Genomic DNA, 14892 nt, shown 5'->3' on the forward strand with positions numbered 1-14892 from the left:
AATGGAGAGTCAGGTTAGAGGCAACGTCCTCAGGCATGTCCCCAATGGGAAGCAGTTTTGCTTTCCCTTCGTCTCTCAGGCACTGGACCAACCATTCACTGGGAAAACAAGTGCTGGTGCCAGAGCCTCCTGTGGACTCCAGGCCGCCTTTGCAGAGACAGGTACTGGGATCCTCCTGCTCACGGCTCCGGGCTCACGCTGTACACACTCAGGGAGCGTGGGTGTGTGTCTTAAAGGGATCAGGTGACCTGACTCACAGGTCACGGGGCCAGGCTGTACCCACCTTGCTGGCTCACATTTCTGCTCCCTGGCAGCTGGTTATTCTTAGCCACGGATTACTTTCCTTCTCAATTTATTAGAACTGTTTTGGGAAAGTTGCTGGGCAGGGAGGACGTAGTGAAGCAGGAAAGGCAGTAAGGGAATAGGTGGCTGCCTTCTACCTCTGGGGCACGCGTGCAGGGCCACACTCCTCAAGCTTGCCCCCTCTGCTTGGCTGCCCCTTGCCTGGACCCTCCCCTGCTCCACCCTCTGCCCTGGCAATCCTGCTCTTTCTTAGTTAGCCAGCCCATTGTGGAGCAATCAGACGAACTAATGGCCGAGGAAATGCATATGTAGCTTAAGAAATAGAAATAACACACAGAGAACTTCACTGGAGGACTTGACAGTATCAGCCAGCGTCCGAGGCGGAACAGACCACTGACAGCTGAGCCCCCCCAGTTTGTCCTGCTCACAGCAGAGGGCACTGCCCCGCCTCCTCCTGAGGAAGGTGACGTGCGTGAAGGTGGCCATGGTTTATATCACACGACCTGATGCCCTGGCTACTGCTGATTAGACAGAGAAGGGCCACTGTGCCAAGGGCAGAGGTACAGGTTGGTTTAGCCCAATGAGCTGGCCTGCTGCTAAACATTGATAGGGATGGCAATGATCAACTAGCCAAATTGTATTTTCTCTCTCTGGAGTTTGAGCCTGAGACCTATAGAGACAGAGAGCAAAACCAGAGCTGGACAGACAAGCAGGGAAGGCATGACAGACAGGAAAGCTGACAGTGGAGCAGGGCTCAGTGGCGAGGGGGTGGTAGTGTGTTGAGCCCGCATTAACCCTCTGGTTCCTACACTGGGTGCTGGTCTCAGGCGCCTGCCCAGCCCAGGCTTCTGCATTTCCATATGGACTCTCAGAAAGAGCCCTCTTTATGAGACACACTCTGTGGGTCTCTCTCATTTACCACCCAGAGGAGTTAATAAGGAATTCATATGGCTTGGTTTATAGATGAGGGCGTCCAGGCTAGGAGGCCATGGGTTGCTCCCCAGCTTACAGAAAAGCCTGCTTTCAGAGGGCGGGGTTTCAGGCACAGGGTGAGGGTGAGTGTGGGAGTGCGGAGCTCGGGAAAGCAGTGACAGAGGTAGGGAAGGAGGCGAGAAGAGAGGAGATGCTGAGTTCAGTCGTTCAGACTTTCTGTCAAATGTTGTTATATTTGCTGCTGTGTCTACCTTGCTTACTCCACTCACCTTTCCTAGGTTTTACCCAGAGGGAAAGTAGTTTAGGAAAGGGGGCCGAATGAGTAGAAATATCCCCTCAAAGGCAAACCCACAAAACTGTCATATGTTCCAAGGGCAACTCCAGGCTGGTTTTGCGCTCATGTCTAAAACTCCATCCAGACCTTGCTGCCCATACCCCGATACTTAATGGGAAGAGAACTTACAGGGAGCTCTCCTTATCTCACGAGAAATGCCAACAGGAAAGGTCTTATTGTGAGAGGCTTTGGACCTCGGGCCAAACTTTGTACTGGATGGAATAACCGCTCAAATGAGATTTAGAGCTCACACACCTTCTTTCCTCACAGGCCCATGGATCCAGTCCGGGTTGCCGTGGTGGGGGCAGGTGTGATGGGGCTCTCCACCGCTCTGTGCATTTCCAAATTGGTCCCAGGATGCTCCATCACAGTCATTTCAGACAAGTTCACTCCTGAGACAACGAGTGATGTGGCAGCTGGAATCCTTATTCCCCACGTTTATCCAGGTGAGAGGGATCTTCCTTCCTCTGTCCAACATGGTGGATGTCAGGTAGAATGATGATGCATGGAGTGTCATGTGAGCTTATAGCATCTTATTGGTTCATCTGTTAGCAAGAGCTCAGTTATGCTGTAAGATAGGAACAGCCTCCAAACTGTAGCAGTTTAAGAAGCAAGGGTTTACTTCTTGCTCACGGTATATGTTTGTTGAGCATCAGCAAGGGATCAGCAGGGACCTAAGCTGATGGAGCAGCTGCTGCTTGAATGTCATCAGTATCTGTGTGTGGTGGGGAGAGAGCTCTGGTGGGGAAGGGTCTCACCTCTGCAATTAAAGGCTCTGGCCAAGTGACTTTTATCACTTGTGATGACAGCTCATTGGCCAGCACCGCTCACATGCTCTCACCCCTTAGAGGAGGCCAGGAAGTGCAGTTCTGTAAGGCTCCCAGCAGATGGACAGGCAGAAGTATTTGGTGAACAGCACTAATAACTGCCACAATTGGCAACTCTGTCTTTCCATTGATTCCAGTAATGACCATCAAGTCAGAAACTACCTGTGTGTAAAGGGACCAATATCCTTATCTCTAAGCCAGAATAGAACAACCAGTCAGTATGTGTTCAGGCTGAAAGATGCATTGGGTTTGAGTTTGTTTTTGCTTGTTAATCCTCACCAGGGGATTTTTTTTTTTTTTTTTTTTTTTTTTTTTAGAGAGAGAGTGGAAGGGACGGGGAGAGACACACAGAGAGAAACATCAATGTGAGAGAGACACATAGAGAGAAACATTGACATGAGAGTGACTCATCGATTGGTTGCCTCCCACATGTGCTCCGACCAGGCCCAGTGGTAAATATCTTCTGTGCTCATGAGTATCAACACCATGTGAGGACCATACTGGCCTTGTAGGGTCGTTTGAAAATTCAATGAATTAATATATGTAAAGCACTTAGAACAGTGCCTGGGACACAGCAAGTGCTATATACTTAGTTGCTATTGTTATTACTGCCACTCGGGCTACCGTTTCTTTTTACCAGCATGAGAAGATGAATTAGGTCACCAGGCTTGCTCTACTTGCTGCTGAACTGAGTAGAGCAGTTCTTTTGGGATGATTTCATGTGGATCTCAGCCACTATTTTGTTTTTCAGGTTTTGGGTGGGAACAGGGAATGCATTTTAATACAGCCCCATACACTGGCCTAGATTGTTGGGGTATAATCCTTAGGGGTCTAATTTAGTTTTCTTTGGAGTTTATTATTTATTTCTTCCTGATCTCTACCACGGTGGCACAGTCCACAGTCTTGGAATACAGTGTCGAGTACACAATGGGCACATGCTTAAAGACAGCACATTGTCTCTCCTAACAAGTTTTGAAACCCTGCTACTGAAACGCTCTCATTGACCTGGGGTTTGTCTGGGGAGCAGGGTGACTCCAGGGGCATGTTCACTCTACTGTGAACCAGAGGGACATCTCTCCAAACAGAGCTGACCAGCATCTTTTGTGCCTCAGTTCCCTCCTCTCCTCTGTGCTGCCCCCCGCTGCAGCCTCTCAGAATGACTGTTCCCTGGCCTGGCCCTGGTCTCTCCCTTATGAACCTTCCACAGGAACCAGAGGGCCAAATACTTTACCCACAGTTAGATATATCTGTGCCTGCGTTGGACACTCTTATTTGGGGGCTGCACCCTGACCCTTATTTCTTCCCTGACAGGCCTGCCACCCTTCTAGAAGCTGTGTCCAGGCCCCATCTCCTGGGCTCTGGCAGGGATGCCTGGGGAATAGGGAGCACTGGTCTGCAGGACTCTGACAGAGGCGGTGCTGGTGCGGTCCTGCACGCCCCTGCTGCCCGTGGCATGCTGCTCTAAGCGGCCCGTGATTCATGCAGTGGAACGGATGGAGGGCATGGCAGCCTGGCTGGGGCTGCAGGGAGCCCTTCCTAAGGAGCTCACCTTCATAATTCAGGGCTTGTTTCCTTGTGGCAGCGGGTGAGCTCTCCAGCTTCCCATTGATGTGCATTCCCTTCTCTGTCCTGGCTCACCTGGGCCTCACAGGTCTCCCTTTGTCACCCACCATGTTTTCAGTCCCCAGGAAAGTAGCCCTGATTCTTTCTCCTCTTGTTTTAACTGTATGGCCAGCTGGATGCCTCACCATGAACTGACTTCCGCTCAGGTTGGTTATAGACCCTTCAAGGACCTCTGCCCAAGACCACCTGCCAGCTGGCTCACCAATCAGATAGATCCCCCCTCATTGGTTGGTTCCCCCTTTGTTGATTGTCATTATACAAACAGATGCTGACAGCAGAACTCTGGTCACTGATAAATCCTCCACATGGTGGTACTTGATCTAAATGTTCCTCTTCACCTCTTTATTCTTTTCCCCGGCATCTAGAAGGAGCTCATCTGAAGCATAGTCATTATAATTTCCCTTTCTGTTCCACTTGCTTTTCTCCCTGATTATAGACACACCCATCCACAAGCAAAAGCAGTGGTTCAGAGAGACATTTGACCACCTATCAGCAATCGCCAATTCTGCAGAAGCCGGGGAGGCTGCCGTTCACCTGGTGTCTGGGTAAGAGAGGAGAGCTGAGGTTATTTAGAATTTAGAATGATCTAAACAGACTTCAGAGTTCAACATATATTATTGTCGGGTGTCTGCCGTGCGCAGAATGCGGACCTGGATGTGGGAGGATTTAGAAGAACAGTTTAGACTTTACTCCAAAGAACTCGAGAAAGGCAAGTTACAGTGTTAGACTTTTTAATAATGAACATCCATTACAGTTTCTCAACAAATACTGCTTTGAGTTTCCTTGGGGGTTATGCAGTGATTTGCAAATATGGCCGTAAAAATATGTCAGGTAAGCAGTGAGGTGGGTTATGTGAGGATAATGGGGCTGATGGAAAGCAAACAGGTGTGACACTCGAGTGGGTGCAGAGACCCAAAATATAGGGACATCTTATATACTTAGTGTCCCTGGAGAATGCTACGTTCCAAAAATGTAAATTTTGTGGTCACCAAAGTTACCTTGTGAAGTGCCACTTAGGAAAAAAATATTTCTGAAATGGTTAGCCCACTCCTATTGATTCTTCGTATCTGATTTCAGGAGATGCACAATTAAACAAAAGAGTTTAAAAATAAATCCTATGTAACATTTCTAACACAAACCAGCACTTAAAATATTGCAATATCTTCCTATATGGTCTTAAGTAGAGATCACTAACCATTCTATCACTTTTAACTTAGTGACATAACCTATATGCATCTGTGTTATCCTGTGTTATATAACACAGTCATGCCCGACAGCCTTTGAAAGAGCAGAGGGATGTTTGCCTTTTGCTAAATTCTTAAATCCACTGCACCCTTTGTGCTATTTCTAAAGCAAAACAAACAAACAAACAACCCCCCCCCCCCAACAAAAACCAAAAAACCCTGTCCTCCCTCCTCTTTTGACAATGTCTGCTGACATTTTTTGCTGGTGAACACACCTGCATCAGGCAGATTTCTACCCTTTTCCTTTTCTTGCCCTCCCTCACCATCACAAATACCAAAATATGTTGACATTACTAATTCCTCAAAGTCTTTGTCCAAAGTAGCAACTTTCACTTCTCTACCTTCTGAAGATAGATGGTTCTATAACTGTCTCCAAAACCAGCTGATGAACCATGTAGGCAAATGGTTCTCATTAATGGATGGCCACCCTTCATTTTTGTCAAAACCAATGTGGTCCCGTCTAATTCACAAACTTTGGCTCTACGTAATTTTTAAAAACAGCTGTGTCCACAATTTAAATGACCTTTCAAGAGTAAGACTGCCACCACTGAGGTTACTATAAAGAAGGCACGTTAAGCTATTCCAGAAGAGAGCTCTTCATTTCCCCTCACATGAATGATTCTTATCCCACTTGCTTCCAAAAAGGATTTGGATGAGTCAAGCCAAGACAAGGGCACAATGCTCTGGGCATCTTTGGCTTAAGTATATCACTTTATTAATCTGTTTATTCCTTCAAAACAAGTTTTCAGCATTCATCAGTGTCAGGTACTATCCTAGGTATTAGGGATATATAAATGAGCAATTTAACACATACTGCTTGGCATATAGTAGATGCTCAATAAATATATATGAAGTGATTTTTTAAAGAAGGACAGACATGGTCCTGCCCTCATATAGCTTATGGTAGCTTATGGTATGTGGATAATGTCCTAAGTCTAATGAGACACAAATTACGAAAGCAGTTATCTGGAGAATAAACTTGCTCTGGGATTTTATGAGAAGCCACCAGGAAGAAAGTGATGTGTAGTTTGGTGATGTGTAGAGGTGAAAGGGGCACAGACACGGTCAGGACAGAGGAGGCAGCATTCTGGGTAGAGGGAAGGGCACATGCATAGAACTGAGTCTGGGGTGATTGTGGTGTGTTGGAGGGATTGAAAAATTCCAATGTAATTGGAAGGGTTTTACACAGTGAAGTAACTGATCATAGTTACATTTCAAAAATATTCTGTCTGTAGTGTGGAAGACAGATTTGTGGAACGTGAGATCATGATGGGATAGATTAGCTGTTGATAGTGGGGATAGAGAGTAGATGAATTAAGAAATGCTTAAGAGGAGATTTATTATTATTATTTAAATATTTTTATTGATTTCAGAGAGGAAGGAAGAGGGAGAGAGAGATAGAAACATCCATGATGAGAGAGAATCATGGATTGGCTGCCTCCTGCAAGTCCCCCTCTGGGGATCGAGCCCACAACCCGGGCATGTGCCCGTGACTGGAATCCAACCTGGGACCTTTCAGTTCGCAGGCCGATGCTCTATCCACTGATCCAAAATGGCTAGGGCTATTATTATTACTTTAATTCTCACCTGAGAGAGGGAAGGAGAGAGAGAGAGAGAGAGAAAGAAAGAAAAAGAAACACGGATGTGAGAGAGAAACATCCATTGGTTGCCACCTGTAGGCACCCTGACCAAGGATCTAACCCCCAACTTGGGTATGTGCCCTGACTGGGAATTGAACCCAGTCTTTGGTGTATGGGATGACATTCCAACCAATTGAGTTAGCAGGCCAGGGCTTATGAGGAGATTTGATGGGACCTGATAGTTGATGGCATGCAGGGGTTGAGAGAGTAAAGGGTGATTTTTGGGTTCCTGGCATTAGCACCTGTGTGGATGGGACCCCATTTTCTGAGTTGGATAAGATGGGGAAAGGAGTAGGGGGAGTGTGTGTGTGTTTATTGTATGAGATATGAGGTCGGCATTCAGTGGGGAGTAGGAAACATGATGGGTGTGGATCTGATTTTGGAACTCATGAGAGAGAAGTGGGCTGGAGATGTAGCCTGCTGAGTGTTTGGCCTACAGCTGATGGTGAAGATATGGAAGAGGGCAATCTAGCCCAGAGAGAGCTTGAAGCATGAGCACACATTACAGAGCCCTGAGGCAAACTACTTGGTTATGAATTACTCACATCATTAGTAACCATGTACAGCACTCAAATGATTTTCCTGACTATTTCAGAGCAGCCATGATTTACAACATTTATTTCTATTGATGAAAAACACTTGTAACTTCAACATATGCCTCACAGCTATTGGTAGAATTATTACAGGCTTTTTGTTGTCAATCAATATCATTCCAGCCTCATCCACCCCAACCATGACTTCGCAGGAGCAGGACTTCTCCGGACAACTTCTTTTATCAAGAGCTAAACGAATGACCTACAACTTAAGTCATAATTTGCACCCCAGCCTCCTGGACTCTCACCATTGCTCATTCCAATTTAGATATTTTGTTCAGGAATGAGGCCAACCTTTAAACTTTTGATAGTTTGCTTATAATTTATGTCAAGCATTATGCAAAACAGGAAAAGCTTTCCTCTAATGTGCATAGTCATAAGTAAATAAGAAAATCTAGGCAAGAGCTTTTTGGAAAAAAGAGAATTAAATCCAATCTTTAAAAGATACACTACCTGTTAAATGTCTTATTCCCCTCACTCATGAACATTTTAAATTTAGCTGCTAAGGTATCTGAACCCAAGAGAATGGAAGAATAGGTCTTTTGCTCATGTACAGGAAGTGTGATTTTTCATTGCTTTAGAGAATGTCACATGGGGTTCATAAGAGATGTGTTATTTCACAAAATTTCAGGAAATTTATTCTCCTAATATGCTTCAGTTGGCAGGTATTTCAGAGCATTCCTACTGAAGAAGTGCCATTCTGGGCTGACGTGGTTCTGGGGTTTCGAAAGATGACCGAGGCTGAGCTGAAGAAATTTCCCCAACATGTGTTTGGTCAGGCTTTTACAACGCTGAAATGCGAAGGTTCTGCCTACCTCCCATGGTTGGAGAAAAGGTCAGTTGACATGGCTCTTTGCTGCTTCCTTCATCGGTCATAGCCATAATTAACTTCTTAGCTATTCACAAAATATATACTGAAAATTCCCTGTGGTCCCTCAGAGCTCTTGCATTGTGTCTCGTTGGTCACAGATGGCTAGGGCTTTGAAAACAATTTGAAGACAGTGCTTGAGTCACAGGAGTGAGTCACACCATTCTTTTTGATGAGTGACATGCCCAACTTCTACTTGTAGTGTGCATCTTTTTTTTATTATTATTAAATATATCTTATTGTTTTTTTACAGAGAGGAAGGGAGAGAGATAGAGAGTTAGAAACATCGATGAGAGAGAAACATCGATCAGCCGCCTCCTGCACACCTCCCACTGGGGATGTGCCTGCAACCCAGGTATATGCCCTTGACCGGAATTGAACCTGGGACCTTTCAGTCCACAGGCCGACGCTCTATTCACTGAGCCAAACCGGCCACGGCTGTAGTGTGCATCTTGATGCACAATATGGTTCACCACCACCACCACAACACACCAATAAAACCAACTTATTGAAATAGTATCTTAGTTTCCTGGCCTGTACAATGGAGTTTGGAAAATATGCTTCCAGTTATATAAAATTACTAGTAGATGATTTACTCTAGTTCTTTGAATGAGAGACTCCTATGCTTATTATAAATTATTTTTGAATATTTTTCTCATTGGTGGTAAAGAAACTAGCTTCATTGTTTTCTTTTGTTATAAACAAGAACTCTAAAACTGAGGGTTTATCTAAATTATGTAATTCCTTCCTCACCAAGGTTAGCCCCAAATACCTTCAACTTGCATGTTGGCTTGGTTTTCAGGACTTCCTATTTCAATTAGGATTCCTCTCTCCCACAGCCTGGATTTTAGGCTTAATGAAAATGGACACTTGGATTTTAGGGTGATGATCAGAGGACTTGGGATGAGGCTATGTAATGAGCACAGCTTCTTGACACCCCCCCCCCATCCCCACCCCCATTTCCTCCTGGGTGGTTGGGGCAATGGTATCCTCCCTGCCCAGGGTGAGGTCAGTTGCAGGAAGCTCCAAGAGCAAAGTCACCAAGCTTCTTATACCCCCAACCACGTCACTCGAAACCTCCTGAATAACTACTTCATATGATGGTAAAGGCAGCCATGTAGGTACCTGATTACCTAAAACTTCTAGCTTCCAGGTGCAGTTTCCTCCTACATTTTTGTGCCATCTTAATGCATTGGCCATGGCTATACAATAACGACTGAGTATCACCACATGGTCACATCACAACTGCACAAGGATGACTGGGCACATTCAGTAAGTTTTCTTGTGAGGCATGAGGGCTGGGAGGAACTCAGCACAGCAAGCCTGACAGGGCTTCCCAATACCCTGTGCTCTATGCTAATTTAAGAAGTTTCCAGGTGGAGGATGAACTTTCATCAGTAGCTCAATCAGCAAGGTACCCTTGAAATGGAAAAGAAGGATACTTACATTTATTGAATTCCTACATAATTGTCATAAAAAACCATGAGAGCTCAGCACTCTTGTCTCTAGGTTATAGCTGAAAAAACAAATTTAGTGAGTTTAACTAATTTGCTCAAGTTCCAAGGCTGGTAAATCCTCTTATTTTTCTGAATTAGGAGAATAATTTTGAGTTCTAATTGGGATGGTTGGAACACAGAACATAATGTTTAAATATTAGCCCTCTCCTGCTAACATCCCTGTGGTAGATATAAGGGGAGCATGTCAGCCCTGTTCCAACCATCTAGTTAGGGAGACTAATACAAAGGAACATGCAAGACAAAAATGTCCCAGGCAGTTAATTTAGGTGCTAAGAAATGACATAAAGAAGAAATACTTGGGTATTTAAAATACCCAGATTAATTTGGTACTTATTTGGCATCTAGAATGATATAGAAACTCTACTACACATAGAAAGGACAGCTCGGCTAGTGTGACTCAATGTTTGAGTGTCATGGTTCCATTCTGGTCAGGGCACATGCCCAGGTTGTGGGCTTGATTGCCAGTAGCGGGTGTGCAGGAGGCAGCCATCCATGATTTTCTGTCATCATTTCTATCTCTCTCTCCCTCTCCCTTCTTCTCCGAAATCAGTAAAAAAAAAAATATTAAAAAAAACCCCACATAGGACAAAGAACAGAATTTGTAGCTGTGTGTACTTGAAACAGAGTTTATCTTTGTATTATTATTTATTAAGTATTGTATTGTTTTCCATATGAACAACTGTAAAGCTACTTTTGCCCCACCCTGCATATTATTTACTTGGCTTTGAATTTTTGAAATAGGTTTTTATTTAGGCTCCACTTTTGGAATCCCCAGTTTCCAAGAATATGAAGCAATCGGTGGCTAGAGTTCTGCCTGCTCGGGCCGTGGAAGCGCTTCAGGTGTTTGTTTCCATGTCCCTGCCCATCACTGCCCGTACAGGTTGCGCAGGAAGTTGCCAAGGCTCACCTCCTGGTCTCTTCATCTCCCCAGGGTCAAAGAAAGGGGGGGCATGATACTCACCCGGCGAATAGAAGACCTGTGGGAGCTTCACCCGTCCTTCGACATCGTGGTCAACTGTTCGGGCCTTGGAAGCAGACAGCTTGCTGGAGACTTGGAGATTTTCCCCGTGAGGGGCCAGCTACTTAAAGTTCAGGCTCCCTGGGTGAAGCATTTTATCCGAGATGGGAGTGGACTGACATATATTTACCCCGGTGCATCCAACGTAACCCTGGGTGGAACTAGGCAAAAGGGAGACTGGAATCTGTCCCCAGATGCAGAAATTAGCAGAGATATTCTTTCCCGATGCTGTGCTCTGGAGCCCTCCCTCCACGGAGCCTGGGACATAAAGGAGACGGTGGGCTTGAGGCCCTACAGAGCAGGTGTTCGGCTGCAGAAAGAGATCCTAGCCCGGGATGGCCGGAGGCTGCCTGTGGTCCACCACTATGGCCATGGGAGCGGGGGCTTCTCCATGCATTGGGGGACGGCTCTGGAGGCCACCAGGCTGCTAAAGGAGTGTGTGCAAGCCCTCAGAGCCCCCACTCCCAAGTCAAAGATGTAAGTGACAAAGATGTAAATGACAGCAAATGGCCCAGGAGACTACTGACCAACATAATTTCTGATACAATGTGTACGAGTAGATTTGGAACTAGTACTAATCTAATCTAGTGCTATTCTGGTACTAGATTTACATCTATTACTAATCACCTGGAACATAAAGCTCTATTTCTATTAAAAATAAAGATTTTGATAAAAAAAAGATTTCTTTTAGATCTAGTGTCCAAGAATCTATGTTCATTTACATGGATGCTGGAAGCTGTAGGGATTTCGACATCTTTGGCTCATAAATCCACAGGAGGAGATAAGGCATGGGAGCCACTGAGCTCACTGCCAGTTGCAGAGCTGCCCATGATGCTCCCTGGTTGTAGTCGAATGAGATTAAAGTCCTCGTAAATAAAATTACACGGGGATCACGCGATACAAGTTTATTACAGTTAATGAAAGACAAAGCATGACTCCTGCTAGAAGAATTCCTGGTAGAAGACACAGTGGCATCAACTCCATAGCTGTCTGGGGTCAGCTCCCTGAGGGCCGCACTTTGCATTACCATGGGCAATTGAGAGCTGGCTTGTTGTATGGTGGACTGTGCCCAAGCATTTTTGAAGATTGAATAGAATGTGCAGCCAAAGAGCTAATTTGCTAATTAAGATGGAACAATCCTTCTGAATGAAATATAATCAGAGTTTTTTTGCAAGTTTTAAAAAAAAGTTCTGGGGAGGAGGGGTTGTGTCTCATGATAAAATGAGTTTGGGAATTAAATATATCTAACTGGTTTCTTGACGCGGGCCTACTCAGAGCCTTTCATCTGTTCATGTGTATTATGAATTCTCAGGAGGGTTTGGTTTGAGTGAATGGCAAAGGAGATGCTCTTTGTTGAGATAAGGAAGCTTGGGAGAAACAGGGGTGATTTTTATTTGGGGGGGAAGGTGGCATATGTTTAGAGATGAACTCTACTTTGAATACTCTGAGGGAGATGTGGGGTTGGCAATGAGAATGTGGGGAAGAGAAAGCCTCTAGTACAGTTTTATTTTTGCTGTTTTGTTCACTGAGCTTTTGCATCTGATTTTGTTTGAAGAAAAAATACTGCTGGGAGAGAGAAAGATGTATGGGAGAGGGGTTAGGGAGGGGCTGGGGTGGTGGAGAAAGCAATCCAGCGTGGGTTCTTTTCTATGGATTTCCACCAGGGGGTGGTAGTGCATTAAATTCAGATAAATTGGCAAATCTGAACTTTAGAAATGACTGGAAATAAAAAATGGATAGATACCAGGTGATTTGAGCGAATATGTGATTCTTTTGAGTATATATGCCCCAAATGCCTGTTGTTCTGAATTCTGTGTCAAGTATTTGATAAATGTACAAACTTAGATGAAATACATACAGACACAGGAGCACACACTCTCATTACATGAAACCTATGAGAAATAATGTTATGATCAAATGGCATTTTAAAGAAGGGGGAATACATTTTTAATGGTTAGAAATAAAAGTGAAGAATGCTGCTCAGAACAGGTAGTCTTTCCGTCACTTTCATGATGGTTTGAAGTGTTTTGAACTTGTTGCTTATGGCCCAGTTTCAATAACGCTGCATTTTCATGTCGTGTAGGCAGGCTCACACTCTATGACACGGTCTACTTGCTACTCTCAGAGTTTAGTTTCACTCTGTATTTTATATTTCTAATGCCCAACATTACAAGACTGAAAGATGGGAGGCTTCCTGAGAAAGTGGTCATGGCTGCAGCCCTGCCTCATTTTCACTAGTGGCTAAGAATATGCTCCCAGTATTGCTCAAAGATTTCGGTCACTAGCTGCCAACCGGGCTGCACATTAGAATCCTCTAGGAAGTTTAGGGAAAATATTGATGTCCAGCCCTACTCTATTAAATTAGAATCTTTGGAGGTGGGGTGGGCTGTAATATCGGTATTTGCTCAATACCACTAGCCTTCCCTTCCTTTCTCGCCTTCTCAGGGCATCGTCCTGGGGACATGCTCACATAAGCAGGGATGTCATAGGTACTTCTGGGCAAGGTGGCCAAGCTGTCTCCCAAAGTGGGTCTCTAGAAATGCCGGGAATCACCTCGCTGCCTGTAGACAGCTATCTGTCTTTGTCTGAAAGATGAGAGACAATTTTCAAACGGGCGATGGCCGTTTGTAAAAATAGAACGCTGACCCACAGCTTGCAGCAGCCTGTCCAGGAAACGTTATTTATAATAGCCGGCCCCAGGAGCCAGCCTGCTATAGGTCAGATTTGCAGGAAGCCGGGTTGCTATCTTTAGTAATAATCCAGAAAGCTACACCATCATTTCTGAAACAATTGGCCCCAAATGGCCAGGAACTTGATTAATAACTGACAGGTCCCCTAATTTTTGTTCCATTTCTAATGTAGGACCAACCAGAGAAAGCTCAATATGCTCTCCTAACCAATCACAGTGGACGCCTTGCTTCTTTTTGGCCATCTACAGCTTCCCAGGGTGGCAGCCTCCACTCAGGGCACACCTGCAGTTCCTTTTTTTCACTATTAAGCTTCCAATTCCTCTGCCTGCCTTGAGGTGATGGTGGCTGACTCCTTTGCTAAAGCAAGCCCTGAATATAGCCATTGCTTTTCTCATGTGCCTTTCCTTTCCTTTCCTTTCCTTTCCTTTCCTTTCCTTTCCTTTCCTTTCCTTTCCTTTCCTTTCCTTTCCTTTCCTTTCCTTTCCTTTCCTTTCCTTTCCTTCCCTTCCCTTCCCTTCCCTTCCCTTCCCTTCCCTTCCCTTCCCTTCCCTTCCCTTCCCTTCCCTTCCCTTCCCTTCCCTTCCCTTTCCTTTCCTTTCCTTTTCTTTTCTCTTCATTTCTTTCCTTTTTATTCCACAAAGATTTCCTGAGGTTTCTGGTGATCTGTGCTAAGGCCTGAGAATGGACTACTTTGCTGTTTGTTTTTCCCCCTGTTTTCTATTACAGACCACTAAAAGCTTATTTTCTTCTGAACATGGAGAACAACTGATTTCTTTCTTAAATCCCTGTGTTTGACACAGTGTGTAGCATTTGTGCCTGAGCTCAGACCTGCTGCTCCTGTGACCTAGAGCGACACGGCAGCTGTGAGGGCACCGGTGTTGGAGGCATGGAGCTTCTTCAGCAGAGGCTATGGACACACTTTTAGGGTTTATTCACTTAGGAAGGAAAGAAGCTGTATAGAAAGGCCATAGCCCAGTAGAACACGATAGAAGAAAGGCTATTTTTAAAAATTATAAATGTTATAGTCTTCCTTTTATTGAATAGATTCATTCAAACCAGTTGCGATTGAAACCAATTTTTTTCTCACCCCATTAAGAGCTTTTATAGAAAAGGAGGAAAAAAAATGATGATGGGACCTGTGTCCATTGGGAGTTGTAGTTCTGGGAAACCTGGTCCAGGACTCTCAAGAATGTCAGGTATTTGAAAAGAAAGTAATGTTACCCATCCCAACCCCCTTTTTTTTCTTTTCCCCATAGCATAGCATTTTTTTTCTTGATTCCTCTCATCTTTCTTCTTGGGGTT

General features: G+C 44.9%; 1 protein-coding gene across 1 annotated transcript; it reads left to right on the forward strand.

Moving 5' to 3' along the window:
* The first annotated feature begins 33 nt into the window (after nt 1-33).
* DDO (D-aspartate oxidase) lies at nt 34-12485 on the forward strand. The gene is made up of 5 exons (XM_036318052.1): nt 34-161; nt 1841-2016; nt 4457-4565; nt 8156-8332; nt 10814-12485. The coding sequence occupies exons 2-5, from the start codon at nt 1845-1847 to the stop codon at nt 11379-11381; spliced, it is 1026 nt and encodes a 341-aa protein (XP_036173945.1). The 5' UTR covers nt 34-161; nt 1841-1844; the 3' UTR covers nt 11382-12485.
* The last annotated feature ends 2407 nt before the right edge of the window (nt 12486-14892 follow it).

The sequence above is a fragment of the Myotis myotis genome, unplaced genomic scaffold, assembly GCF_014108235.1.
Source record: "Myotis myotis isolate mMyoMyo1 unplaced genomic scaffold, mMyoMyo1.p scaffold_m19_p_7, whole genome shotgun sequence".
Classification (NCBI taxonomy): Eukaryota; Metazoa; Chordata; class Mammalia; order Chiroptera; family Vespertilionidae; genus Myotis; species Myotis myotis.